The sequence below is a fragment of the Lipotes vexillifer genome, unplaced genomic scaffold (genome assembly GCF_000442215.2).
Source record: "Lipotes vexillifer unplaced genomic scaffold, Lipotes_vexillifer_v1.1 scaffold966, whole genome shotgun sequence".
NCBI lineage: Eukaryota > Metazoa > Chordata > Mammalia > Artiodactyla > Lipotidae > Lipotes > Lipotes vexillifer.
Window position 1 is genome coordinate 84563 of NW_006795769.1, and position 12855 is coordinate 97417.

Below are 12855 nucleotides of genomic sequence, written 5' to 3' on the forward strand. Positions count from 1 at the left end.
GGGGGGGGGCGGCTCCTCTCTTCCGACGTGGGAACCCCGTGACAGGCCCTTCTGGGTTTCAGACCATGTTGGGGCTGGAAAGAAGCTTTGGAGGCTGTCGATTCCAACACCTGCATGTAGAGAAGGGAACCCGAGAGCATGGTGCAAGACGGCCAAAATCACCAGCACTAGACCAGCACCGGGCCCCCGGCACGCTGCAGACGCTCCTCGCCCTGGGCTCCTGCAGAGGGACCGCAGCAGCCCCACTGCTGCCCCACTGGACGGCGTGGCAGCCTCAGAGGACACTTACCCTGCTCCTTTGCCCGTGGTTACAGGACAGCTGGGTCATCCCACCACACAGGCAGCCCTCTGCCCTCTGCCCACCTGGCAGCAACCCGAGGACATCTGTGGTCAGACTCAGCCCGGCATGTGGGCTCTTGCTCTCCCCACCTCAGGAAGGGGCAGAGAAGGTGCCCGGGGCCCAGGGCAGGCGACAGGACCAGCCAAGCAGCAAGGAGCGGCCTCGAGGGACATGGGGGCAGCAGGCCCGGGACTTCCCACGGTGACAGGGCAGCAGGTGGAGGGGGCTCTGCAGCGTCTGGGCCCTTGAGGATGTATGGGAAGCAAGGCTGGGGCAGCCAGCAAGCCCCTGGACCATGGCCTGGACCACAGCAGCCACTGGCCGGAATGGACGGATGGGAGGCTGGGCCTTTGGGGGTGGAAGGACGCCACGCTAGTCCAGCAGGAAGGATGCAGAGCAGTTACAAAACCTGACCTTGACAGCACAGAGGGACTGCGGGGGCACAGAGACCAAGCTCCCCAGAGCGGCCATCTGTGGTCACCTGCGCAGGTCAGGACGACAGCGTAACGGCAGGGGCATGGGGCCTCGCCGTGTCTCTCAAGGACTGTGGCCAGGCCGCGGGAAGGCCTGAGGCTCAGCCACCGTGCGCCTGTGCTCTCAGATGAGTCCTCACGGTGTGCTCAGAGCTGAGGGCGCCTGGAAGGGAGCTGCCCCAGGCAGCCACGGCCGGCCGGGCCACAGCCGGGAGGTGAGGTGAGGTGAGGCTCTCCTGGAGTGTCCCCACAAGAGCGCAGTTATGTGCGGCCTGTCCGCGCAGGACAAAGGGATGGGAAGTTCCTCAGCCATCAGCTCGCTTCCTGGGAAACAAGGGGTCTGACACCTGTGTTCACCTGCCCCGCCCGGGCACCTCCTGTGCATTTCCTGTGCCCCAGTTTCCAACTGGAGATATGGTAATGTTGCAGTCAGCTGTGAGAGTGATGTGTGAGTGGCTAACAATTCAAACCTATTCTTAGGTTGCTGCCACGCCAGCAACTCAGAATTTCACAATGTAATTTCAAAAAGTATGAAAACTCTCAGGAGCCTGAGACCCTGCCAGAGGCCTAGAAGTCAGTTCAAGAAAGTAAATGGCAATGCTGCCAGCCCGGGCCTGGCTGCCCGGAGGACAGCGCCGAGAGCCCTTGGCCAGAGGCTGCGCGTAAAATACAGGCCACCTCCTTGCAGGGACTGCGGCGTCTGCCGGCCAGCAGCCTGCTGCCTGGGCTGGACCCAGCATGCCCTGGGGATTCACTCCCACGAGCAGGATGGGCTGTGCCCGCTCACAGCAGCTCAGACTTAAAGGTGGACTTTCCCCCATCGTGAGGAATCCAGTTGCTGACTTCGGTTCAGAGGCTCAGGGCTGCAGGACTGAAGTCCCTCTGGCTCCCTGGCCGTTTCCCTCTTGGTGCCTCGATAGAGGTGTGGCCACTCCAGCACTCACAACGCATAGCAGGCAAAAGGAGAGAGTAGTGGTGATAGAAAGGGTACCCGCCCCAGCTCCCCCGCACGTCAGCCCTTTCAAGAGCCTTCCTGGGAGCTGGGGGGTACCCACCGCAAGTGGCTGGGAACACAGCCTCATCTCCCCCCGACCCAGCAACAGAGAAAAGGGGAGAGTGGTTCAGGGTAGAGCCCTGTGCTTCTCGGTTACAAAGTCCTGCACAGCTTCTGAAAGCGCCGGCACAATCCGTCTCTGCACTGGGCTTGAAGACTGCTCCCTGCCCCCGGCCGGACTCACCATTGTGGTGACCCCTGTCCGGGGGCCTCGCCTCACCTCCCTGTGCAGCCCCAGCTCCCTGGTGCCCCTGAGCCCACAGCTCTGCCAGGCGCTGCCTCTGTCTGCAAGCCCTGTGCCTGCTGTGGACAGGCATTACGGTGACAAGCGTGCACAGGCAGTACAGTGACAAGTGTGCCCAGGCTGTACAGTGACAAGGACAGGACATGGCCCCATCCCTCGGAAGCAGCGTCCTAGAGGCAGAGACCAGGTCTCACAGAGGGCAGAGCACATGCCCCCCCACCCCCCACATGTCTACCCTCCTTCCCTGAGGGCTACAGGCCCTCAAGACCATCCTGCACCACGCCTCCCCCCTCCCTGAGTGCACAGGGCGAGCCTCCTTCGTCCGCCCCAAGGAGGGGCTGGCACCGGGTCTGGGATCACAGCCCCCAGCAGGTGTCAGAAGCCAAGCCAGATCCTACCTTCTTTTTTTTAATCAATTTATTTATTTTACTTATTTATTGTTGGCTGTGTTGGATCTTCGTTGCTGCGCGCGGGCTTTCTCTAGTTGCGGCGAGCGGGGGCTACTCTTCGTTGCGGTGCAGCGAGCTTCTCAGTGTGGTGGCTTCTCTTGTTGCAGAGCACGGGCTCTAGGCGCACGGGCTTCAGTAGTTGTGGCTCGCGGGCTCAGTAGTTGTGGCTCGCGGGCTCTAGAGCACAGGCTCAGTAGTTGTGGCGCACGGGCTTGGTTGCTCTGTGGCATGTGAGATCTTCCCGGACCAGGGCTTGAACCCGTGTCCCTTGCATTGGCAGGCGGATTCTTAACCACTGGGCCACCAGGGAAGCCCCCAGATCCTACCTTCTAAGCGCGGGGCCCGCCTGGCCCATGCTGGCCAGATCCTTGCAGACCGTGTTCTGTGCGGCCAAGGAACAGCTTCCAGGGCCGATCCCTGGGGTGTCCCCATCCTCCATCCCCATCCCGTGCACACACGCGCACCTGCCAGTCCCTGGCACTTGAGTCTACGTCCATCCAGGAGCCCTGCCCCTCAGCAGCACCTTTGTTGCCTACACACCTCCTTCCACTGCAGCGTCCACACCCCCTCCCCTTCCTCACCCAGAGGCAGGTGAGGACAGACACCCCTCAAGGGGGTGCCTGAGGGGGCTCAGAGAAGTGGGGCACCGAGCAAGGACTCGCCCAGCGGAGGGGGCTGGAGTGAGTGCTGACTCCTCCCCTGGAGCTCAGCCCTGGGCCCAGACCCGGGCGGGGAGCGTGGTGTCTCGGGGACAGGGAGTGGCCAGGAGGGCAGCAGCAAGGTGCCCAGGCCGTAGGCCAGGACCCAGGCGCAGGGGCGTGCTGGGGCCTTGTGCCTGCAGAATGGCCTCGAGTAGAGGCCTGGCGGGGTCCCTGCCCCCGCGATGGTCCGGGGGGCCTCTTCTCCCTGAAAATGCTCAGCCCCGCTGTGTCCTCATCAGGCCCCCCAGGTTGCGGCGGGGGGGCAGGGGGTCGCCGGACCCTCTTATCCTGGGCCCTCTGCCCCCAGTGCATCATCACATCCTAACCTGAGTTCTCCTGCAGGCTGTCCTGCTGGCGGTGCCGTGGCCCCCGCGCACCAGCCCCTGCCTGGGTCCTCTCACGCCCCACCGAGCCACATCCTCACGGCACCTCGTGCCAAAACCTAGGCGGACTGGCCAGCACCCCACGTGCCCCTGTGCACATGCCCCCCACGCGCCCCTCGTCACAGGCAGGGACAGAGCACGGAAGGCCACGCACGGGGGCGACTCCCTCCACCGCATGTCCTGCAGGTTGGTTGCCCAGATCCACGACGAGCTGCTGTTTGAAGTGGAGGATTCACAGATTCCTGAGTTCGCAGGTGAGCCCGGAGGAGCCAGGGTTGTTTCTATTTCATGAATAGTTACAGTATCTCCCTGGGGGCTCACAGGCCCCCTCCCTGCACCTGCTGTGTGCCACCTGCAGAAGGGCCTGCCTTGTTTGGGGGCCCTTGAGAGGTCTGGACGGCCACTCCCTAGCCAGCAGCCCTTGGGGAACTCTAAGTGCCCTACTGGGGGCCCTGCATCAGCCCCAGGGGCCCCGGAAAGATGGGGGCAACGTTGGGACCCCAGGCCGGCGGGAGCCAGGCGGTGGGGCCGGCAGCAGGGTTAGTGCTGGAGCATCGGGGTGGCTGAGGCCCACAGGCTGAGCACAGACTCCAAGCCTGGGTCCCACCCTGCCCCCGCGACTGGCACCACCCGCTGTGAGCCCTCTGGGATTCTTTGAAGCTAGAGACCACCTGTCCCCTGACTCAGTCCTCAGGTTGGGCAGGACCCCTCCCCTAAACAGCTACCACTGCAGTGGGCATGGGGGCCTCTCTTCTGCCTCTCTAGTGAGAGCAGGAGCCCTAGGGCCCTGGTCCCTCTAGGCCCTGCAGGGCCTGTGAGGGAGGTGGCCGAGGGTGGAGAGAGTACAGGGCTGGGCGTTAGGGCTGGGTGCCAGCCTCCCAACCAGCTCCCAGGTGACAACTGGCCAAGCCCTACCCCAGCTCCGCCACCACCTGCAGAGACCTGCCCTGAAAAATGGTGAGACCACTATCCTCAGCGCCCCAGCCTACACGCCCCTCCATCTTACAGTTGGGCGACCAACCCATAGCAGGGCCCCATCCTACACAGGGTCCTGTCCTACATGGGGCTTAATCCTATACGGGACCCCATTTTACAATGGGCTTCATCCTACATGGGGCTTCAGCCTACACGGGGCCCATCCTACACGGGGACCCATCCTACACGGGGCCCCATCCTACACGGGTCACCATCCTACAAAGGCTTCATCCTACACGGGGCCCCATCCTACACGGGGCTTGATCCTACACGGGGTTCCATCGTAAATGGAGCCCCATCTTACACAGGGCCCCATCCTACAAGGGCTTCATCCTACACGGGTCTCCATCCTACAGGTGGCCCCATCCTACGTGGAGTTCCATTCTCCTTGGGGCCCCATCCTACACAGGATCCCATCCTACACGGGGCCCCATCCTACACAGGGCTTCATTCTACGGGGGGACCCATCCTACATCATCATTTGAAATCTGTTTGGAAATAATGGGCCTGAAACAAACCATTTGATGGCACTGGCGGGTGCTCAGCTGCTGGTTAAAAAGGAAAGAAAGAGTTCTACATCTGGAGGGAGCCGTCTTAGGAACAGTCCAGTTCCCGTTCATCCTGGGGGCAACTGCTAACTGTTTCAGGCAGGCATTGAGGCTCTGCTCCCTGTGGCTCCCTGAGGGATGCAGGGGCCTCGGCCACAGGCCGGCACTCAGAGGCACCACCCGGCGCTGTGCTGGGAGAGCTCTGGGGCCTCGACCCAGCCACAGACCGCGAGACAGGTGAACCCGGTGTGGGCCGGCGCTGGCTGCCATCTCTGAAATGCTGGGTGGTCAGGACACACCTGATGGCAGCCCAAAGGGCAGACCCAGGATGGGGCTCTGGGGCCCCCAGCCCAGGGACCCTGCCCTCACGGGCCATATGGTGCAGGCCGGGGACACGGGTCACCCCAGGGAGAGGCCTGAGAGAGAGCCAGCTCTGCCCAACTGCCACCGCCCCTCTGCCCAGTGGTTACTCGGGGTCACTCGTTTAGGCAGTCGCACAAAGGAGGGGATACACAGGAGGACCTGGCATTGTCTGCACACCCAGTGAGGGGGTGTCAGGGTCCGACTCCTCCCATTAGAAGCACCTGGACACCCCTGCAGCTCCCCAGGGAGGCTGGGCCCTATGTAGGGCTCCCCTAGAGCGGGCTGGCTCCACGTTCCCCCCCACCTCCCCACAGCCGGACCCAGGAGCCACATCAAGTGGCTCCCCACTCCCCGGCCACACCAGTGTCCCTCTGCAAGCACAGAGAGGGTAGCGAGGCCTTCGGGCAGCGGCTGATCCTGTGCCAGACACCCCAGGCCCCATGCCCCCGCGAGTCAGCCAGGGACCCCTGGGGCCGCGGAGGACAGAGGACAAGGCAGCCTCCGCCCATTCCTTGGGCGTTCCTTTGGCAATCTTTGTACTGAAATGTCAGATAACTTAGAGCAAACCCTGAGGAACACTGAGCCAGCCAGCCCCCTCCCGCCGGGCTGCTCCCGGCCCGGCCCGCAGTGCCACGGAGTTGTCCTTGCAGCATCACGGGCACGTGAACCTTCACAGGGGTTTTGGCAGAAGCACAGGTCGTCCTGCCCGGGCTGCTCGGGCCAGCAGGATTGCCTGGCCTGGCCACCCAGGGTGGCGGGGGCACAGGGGGCCCGCAGCTGCACACAAGCGTGTGGGCGGGGCTACAGCAACGCTTGGGACCCAAGGGCCCTGCTCGCGGCACCCACTGTTGGAGCCCGTTAAGGCGCCTTCAAGCACGTGCCAGTGGGAGTTGGAACCAGTCAGGGAGAACCGCAGTGGCTGCCAGAGCAACCAGTACAGGTGACCATGACTGTGTGGACTTGGGAGAACTGGGGATCCTGGGGGCTGGGGTAGGGCTGGGGCCCAGGTGTCCTCCTGGCGCCAGGTCTGCCAGGCAGGCTCGGGCTGCCCCTCTGTCTTGCCTTTGTCCCAGCCCTCGTCAGGGGAACCATGGAGGCCCTGCAGCACGTGCCGGCGGTGGAGCTGCAGCTGCAGGTGAGGGGGCGGGGCAGGAGCCGGGCGGGGCCAGGCGTGGGGGAGGAATTCATCAGCCCTCCCCCCAGGCCACCGCCACCTGCCCCAGGTGCACCTGGACGTGCCAAGCCAGTCCCAGCCAGACTGCTGGCTGTTGGCTCTCAGAGGGGCTCCAGATCCCCACCAGGAAGACCTTCGGGTCCAAGCTCCCCCAGGGTGGTGGGGAAGGTGGAGGAGTAACAAGGAGGTGAGAGTCCTTGAAGTCTTGCACATGGGCCGCACAGGGTCAACAAGCACCTTGGAGCCCCTGGAAAGGCTGCAGGGAAGATGGCTTGCCCCTCGTCCCACGGTCGCTCCCTCCTCCCTGCCATGGAAGCAGCCATGCCCTGTGCCCCTGGGGCCCCTGCACCCATCCCACCGTTAACTTCACCCCTCACCTCGACCTGCGGGCAGCAGCTTGGCAGCATGAAGGAGCGCCCACACAGGCCCAGCCAGGGACGGGAACTCCCGTGTTCTGGAGTGGTTGGCGTTTGCTCCTGTGGCAGGTGGAGACGTGGGGGGCCCCGAGGTCCCCAGGAGCCCAGGAAGCCCCACCTCACCCCACTAGTAGCCCTGCAGGTGGCAGGGGGCTGCAGCTGTGAGCGGCCCCCTCCCGTTGAGAGGGAGCTCTTGAGCCGTGGTCAAGGGCGCCCTCAAGATCAGGTCCCTAGGAGGGCTCTCCAGACCCCTCTGCACCTCTTGAAATCAGCTGATCCCCCCTGGGGGACCACAGGTGGCCCCAGCACACACCTCCCTACGCCAGAGCCCCCTGCCTGGCCAGCCCCTACGAGCTGCTTGCTGCACAGGGGCCCTGGCAGGTGAGGGGGACTCAGCCAAGGTCGAGGCATTGTGACAGGGTGGGTGTGCGGTGAGCCCGTTTACCTGTTGCCGCGTGTGTGTGAGTGTGCGTGAGTGTGCGTCTGTCCGTAGCTAAGCTGCTGTGGCCCGTGTCTAATCATGTGTCCTGGGGCAAGTGGCTGCCCGCGTTGGGGTCTGGGCGGTGGCTGGGAAGGCCTGGCGCTCACCTCTGGCTGCCACCCGCAGGTGCCCCTGAAGGTGAGCCTGAGTGTCGGCCGCTCGTGGGGACACCTGGCACCACTGCGGGAGGCCCCGGCCCATGACCCCACCACCGTCCTGCCGAGTCTCCAAGCAACCGCTCAGCCACCGCCCGCCCCTGAGCGCCTACCCCCGTGCACGCATTTTTCGCCTTCATTTGGTCTGTAGCCCCAGGCAACAGGGGGGAAGAGAACTGGTTTCCACCAGCCTGCTGTGTGGCCTTCCCCAAGGTCAGAGTCAAGCGCTTGGTACTCGGCTAGGGCCACCTTCCCTCTGGAGCCGGGGCAGCTGGGTGCCCCTTGGAGTAAACGCCTCTTGTGAACGTGCTCAGCCCTGTCCGCGTGAATTCTTCCCTTGGGTGGGATACACCATGTGCGCAGCCCTCGGCCACTTGGGCACAGCCAGGGCAAGCACCCCAGGCAGGAGTGGCCCAGCCCTAGGTTGCCCCAGGCTGACAGCTGCTCACCACCTCGCGGGTGCCCAGGAGCTGCCAGCAGCCTGGCTCCCAGGGCCTCCAGGGCCGGGACAGTGACGTACTGGCCAGAGATCACAGCCTGACCGTCCTCCTGAGGGCCAGAGGGGCCCGTGCACAGGTGCTCGCCGGCCAGATGTCCATGCGAGCCGGTTCTCACAGACACCCAGGGCCGAGGGAGGGCATGGCCCGTGCACCCTTGGTGCCTCACAGCAGCCTGTGACAGAGGTGCCACCCCCTGGCATGGTGGGGACACTGAGGCAGGGGAAGGTCACCTCACTGGGACAGGTGTCCCAGCAGGACTGCAGCTGGGCTCCCCCCGACCCTGCCCCGCACCACTGCCTGGCCGCCTGTCTCATCCCGGCGCCCCATTCCCAGACCACCCTGGTCTGGGTCCAGGCTCTGCATGCCACCCTCCAAGTGGGGTGCAGCGCCTACCCAGGGCAGGGCGAGCATGTTGACAGGGCCCAGATGCAGCTCCAGGAGCGGGCACGGGTTCCCCCGCCCCCCACCAGCTGTGGACTCTGCTCCTGTTTAATGGCAACTAGAGCCCACGGGCTATGGCATCATCTTTTCTGAGTGACGTGGATCGTCACAGTTTATCATGCCCAGGCCCGTTTTTCTCATGGCTTCAAGATCTTGTCACTGGTCTCATGGGGTGTGCAGCGTCCAGATGGCCAGGCCTGACCGCCATGTGATAGAACATTCCAGAACCTGGAGAGCTGCCTGGGCCCTCCACGCCACTGCCTCTGTTGTGTGTCCGTATGTCTGGGTGGCAGCCTGTCTTCATGCTCTGTCACCTCAGAAGCAAGACCACTGCCAGGCTTCACAAGGAGCATCTCACTCAAGCAAACGACCGTCCTTGGGAGCTGACATCTCTGGGCCAGCGCGGACCGCCGTGTGCCTTGTGGGGGGAAGCCACGTGGGGTGGGCACGTCCCAGAGCGTCCCAGTCAGACCCGCGAGAAGGGAACACGCCTGACACCCTCGGGGCTGAGGGGTGGATGGACCCTGCGAGGACGTTCCCTCCCACCCAGAAGCCGGGCCAGGGCAGGAGAGCGCAGCCAGGGGAAGGCCTGCCGCGGAGAGCCGTCCACGCTGGGTGGGCTGCAGGAGCCTTTGGACACAGCTGGGTGTATGTCCACCCTGCCCCACCCCCGTGCCCTGCTCTCCAGCCTGACACCCCCATTCCATCACCCTCCCTTCCTTACAGACACTGGGGGTCCCACTGCCCCTCCCACCTGGGTCCCACACCTCATGCCATCCCTCAGAGCTGACCTGCTCCAAGGAGGCGTCAGACAGACGGGCAGACCCCCAGGCCTGCAGGAGAGCCCGGCCGGGGCTGCTGACACAGAAACGGGGGCCTCTCAGCCCACAGGTCACCCAGGCACCTGCTCCAGCCTCCAGGAGGAGGGGCTCAGCATCTCCAGGAAAGCAGCCCTTCCTGGCCCAGCGTTGCGCAGATGACACCTCAAGAAAGCATGGAGCCTGGTTCCATCAACTCCGGTTTTATTGAAAAACAGCAGCATTGGGGGCTGGGCAGGTGGAGGGACACTGCTCCCGACCCCTCCCATCGCTCACACACGCACAGGAAGCCTGAGACCCTCTCCCCAGCCCTGCAGCCTGTCTCCTCTGGACGCAGTGCACGGCCCCTCCGGGCCCTCTCTGGGGCTGTTTGGTACATCCTGGGATGTCAAGACAGACGCCACAGTCCTGGGCTCACAAACGGTAAACACAGTAAGTGAAACCAGCCACCATGACACGTTCTGGGCTCTGACTGCCCAAGGACACCGCGCCCATGGCAGCTGTGGTCAAACAAATCTGATCTCGGCCAGTCTGGCTGAGTGTCACTGCCCTTGCCACCCTCCCCACATGGCCAGAGAGCTGAGCAAAAGCTCATCCTGGTCACCCCCCCTTCACACAGGCCGTCCGGCACCCTTGGCCAGGGAGGAAAGAGCGCTAGATTCAAGGTCCGCTGGGTCCGGACAAGGAGCGTGAACGAGGCCTCAGGCCGGCCGCACCGCCGAGCACCTCCCGGCCGCCCCTTCCCAGCCAGAGCAGGCCCTCGGCCCCCAGGCTCCCTCCCTGCACACACACACGCGCACACACGCAGAGGCACACACGTGTGCGCGTACCCACAGGCACACACGCACACACACAGGCACACCCCTTCTCCAAAACGGCTAATTATTGCTGTTAAAAAACCACATCCAACAACAGTAGCTTGGGGTTCCCCCTCCCTGACCCCGGGCGGTCCACTTGTCAGTGGACCTCACGCCATCACTGAGAGCCTGTCCTTGGCACCATGGAGCAAACACAGTCCAGGATCTGCCCCACACCCAGCCCAGAACTCGAACCCAAAAGCCTCGGCCAGAGGGCCACCAGCACAGGTACACAGCCTGTGGCCAAAATGATTCACAGAAGCGGCTTCAAACAGACACAGGAGCAGCAGGAACACGGAGGACATGGCCAGGGAACGGCAGCAGGCTCCCAAGGCCTGGAGCCACTGTCCAGCCGTCCCCCAGACACGGACAGGAAGGCGGCCCCAGGGGTGTGCCCAGCGCCCAAGGACGGGCAGAGACCCACACCCACAAGTGTCAACATGCCTCCCAGAGGCCAGGGCCAGGCCCTGTGGCCCAGAGAGCCTCCCAAGCACTTGCCCGATGCCAGAGGGGCCACCTGAGAAAGGACACACAGAGCAGGGTGGGGGCTGCCCCAGGACCGTGTGGCCTCCCAGCCCAAGCCTTCTGTCCCCCGTCCCTCCCCCACTCCACCCAAGGGCAGCACGGGGAGGCCAGGCCGGACACGATGGAGGTACCAGGTGGGAGACGCTGCCACGGCCCTTCCTGGGGCCGGGCCACCTGGCTGGCCTCAACACACGCACACCACCCACCCTGCCTGCCCACCCTCGGGGGCCAGCTGTCTGAAGAGCCCATACCTGGGCAGGGGGAGCTACCCCTGGGATGGCCCGCCAGCCACATGCCAGGGCCCTGGAGTCACTGGGCCATCCAGAGGTGCTGGAGCCTTCAGCTGCCCTGGATGCCACTGCCTAGACGTGCCCATCGGGCCTGTGTTCCAGGCTCATCTAACGCAGACATCCTGAGCACTCTGCCTTCCACTTTCCGCTCCAGAAACAGACAACAGAAGCCCTGGAAGCTCAACCCCTGAGCACGGGTGCCGGGCCCAGGCCTGGCTTTCCAGTCTGGGGAGGCCCAGGAGCCAGCAGGGAGGGGAGGGGGCCCAGGGCCGCCCAGTGCAGAGAAGCTGCCCAGACACATCACTGGGCAGGACCCCAGGAGGACGCTTCACAGAGGTAGAACATCAGAATTTCTACAAAGGTATAAAATTCACGCCTCAGTGCACGTTTGTGGAGCAGTCAGCTCCCAGGCTGGGGGAAGGACGGGAGACCTGCCCCCGTGCTCCTCAGGAGCCCAGGAGCCGCACGCTGGCCGGGCAAGGGTCCTGACCTGGGCTCAGCATGCACCCAGCCTGGGGCACATAGGTGCCTCTGCCCACACCCCTCCTGGCATCTCTCCTGGCAGCAGCAAGAGGGCATAAGGAAAGGTCGAGAGCCCAGCCAGCACCCACCACCCTCCGGGCCACCGACTGGGGCGTGGGGAGGACGCAGCATCGACAGACACCAGCGGGACGGGAGGGGCCACACCACTGGCAGGAGCATCACCAGAGAGGCACTTCGGTCGATGCCAGCAGACGTGGGCAGCCCGGGGGCTCCGGTGGCCCCACCCACGGGCCCCGCCCCAGGGACAGGAGGTCCAAAGGCACAGGATCAGAGGAAGCTGGCAGCGTCCCAGTGCCACCACCTGACACCTGACAAGACACGGCCCACCACGCGTACGTCACGGGCCCCCACCTGCCCTCCCCACCCGGCCAGGCCTCAGGCCAGCTGCAGCCCCAACTCGCCCCACGCCAACTAAGGCCACCCCAAGCCGACACCGAACCAAACAGAAAGAGGAAAAAGGCACAACTGTTTTGTTTTCCGTTTTGCTAAAACACTTTACGTCTCTGTCTGTATAATCCAGATTAACAAAATCTGAAAGCTGCAAGAAAATAGGGTGCCGATTTCTGTACAGTCTACAAAATTCCCATCCCCGAGTAGGGACCGGGCGCCACCAGGGAGAAATGTACAGGGGAGCACGGGGTCTGTACAATGTTCTGCAAATATCTCAGTTGCTGACAGCACAAAAGGCCCCTCAGGAAACTAGGCTTGTTCCGTCCATCTGCTTATTTCCAAAGCGCCTCTTTAAGAATGCTCCCTCCACGGTCCCGCACGTGGGACCCAGCTCAGTGGCCCATGACGCCTGCCACTTTCCCCTCCCCCAAATCCCCAAATAAGGGGGTCTTGTCGGGCATCTCTGCCCTCCCGCCACCAGGCGAGGTCTGGGCTTGCAGCTGGACACGCGGGCACTGCCAACCACCACCTTCGTCTCCCCCTCTGGGCCACCCCCGCACCCAAAGGCCGCTGCCTGAGACCTCAAGAAGGACAGGGTGGAGGCACAGGTCCCCCAGAGCCCACGGTGAACTCCTGCACTGGGAGGCTGCCAGGAACTTGCTCCCATCCTGCCCTCCGTCCTGCGACACGAGAGCTCGACAGGGGTGGCCCGGAGCCTCCTCACAAAGCAGGAAT

The 12855-nt window shown here is 64.0% G+C and overlaps 1 protein-coding gene across 1 annotated transcript in view; it reads left to right on the forward strand.

The window, feature by feature from the left end:
- Positions 1-12145, forward strand: part of LOC103069054 (DNA polymerase nu-like) — a gene marked incomplete at its 5' end in the record, with an annotated part of 68784 nt that extends 56639 nt beyond the window's left edge. The window contains 7 exon segments of the mRNA XM_082931425.1: positions 3831-3898; positions 6604-6638; positions 7728-7877; positions 7879-7918; positions 7921-7969; positions 8224-8359; positions 11753-12145. Coding sequence (XP_082787551.1) covers positions 3831-3898; positions 6604-6638; positions 7728-7877; positions 7879-7918; positions 7921-7969; positions 8224-8359; positions 11753-12145 — 871 coding nt within the window.
- Between the last annotated feature and the right edge of the window lie 710 nt (positions 12146-12855).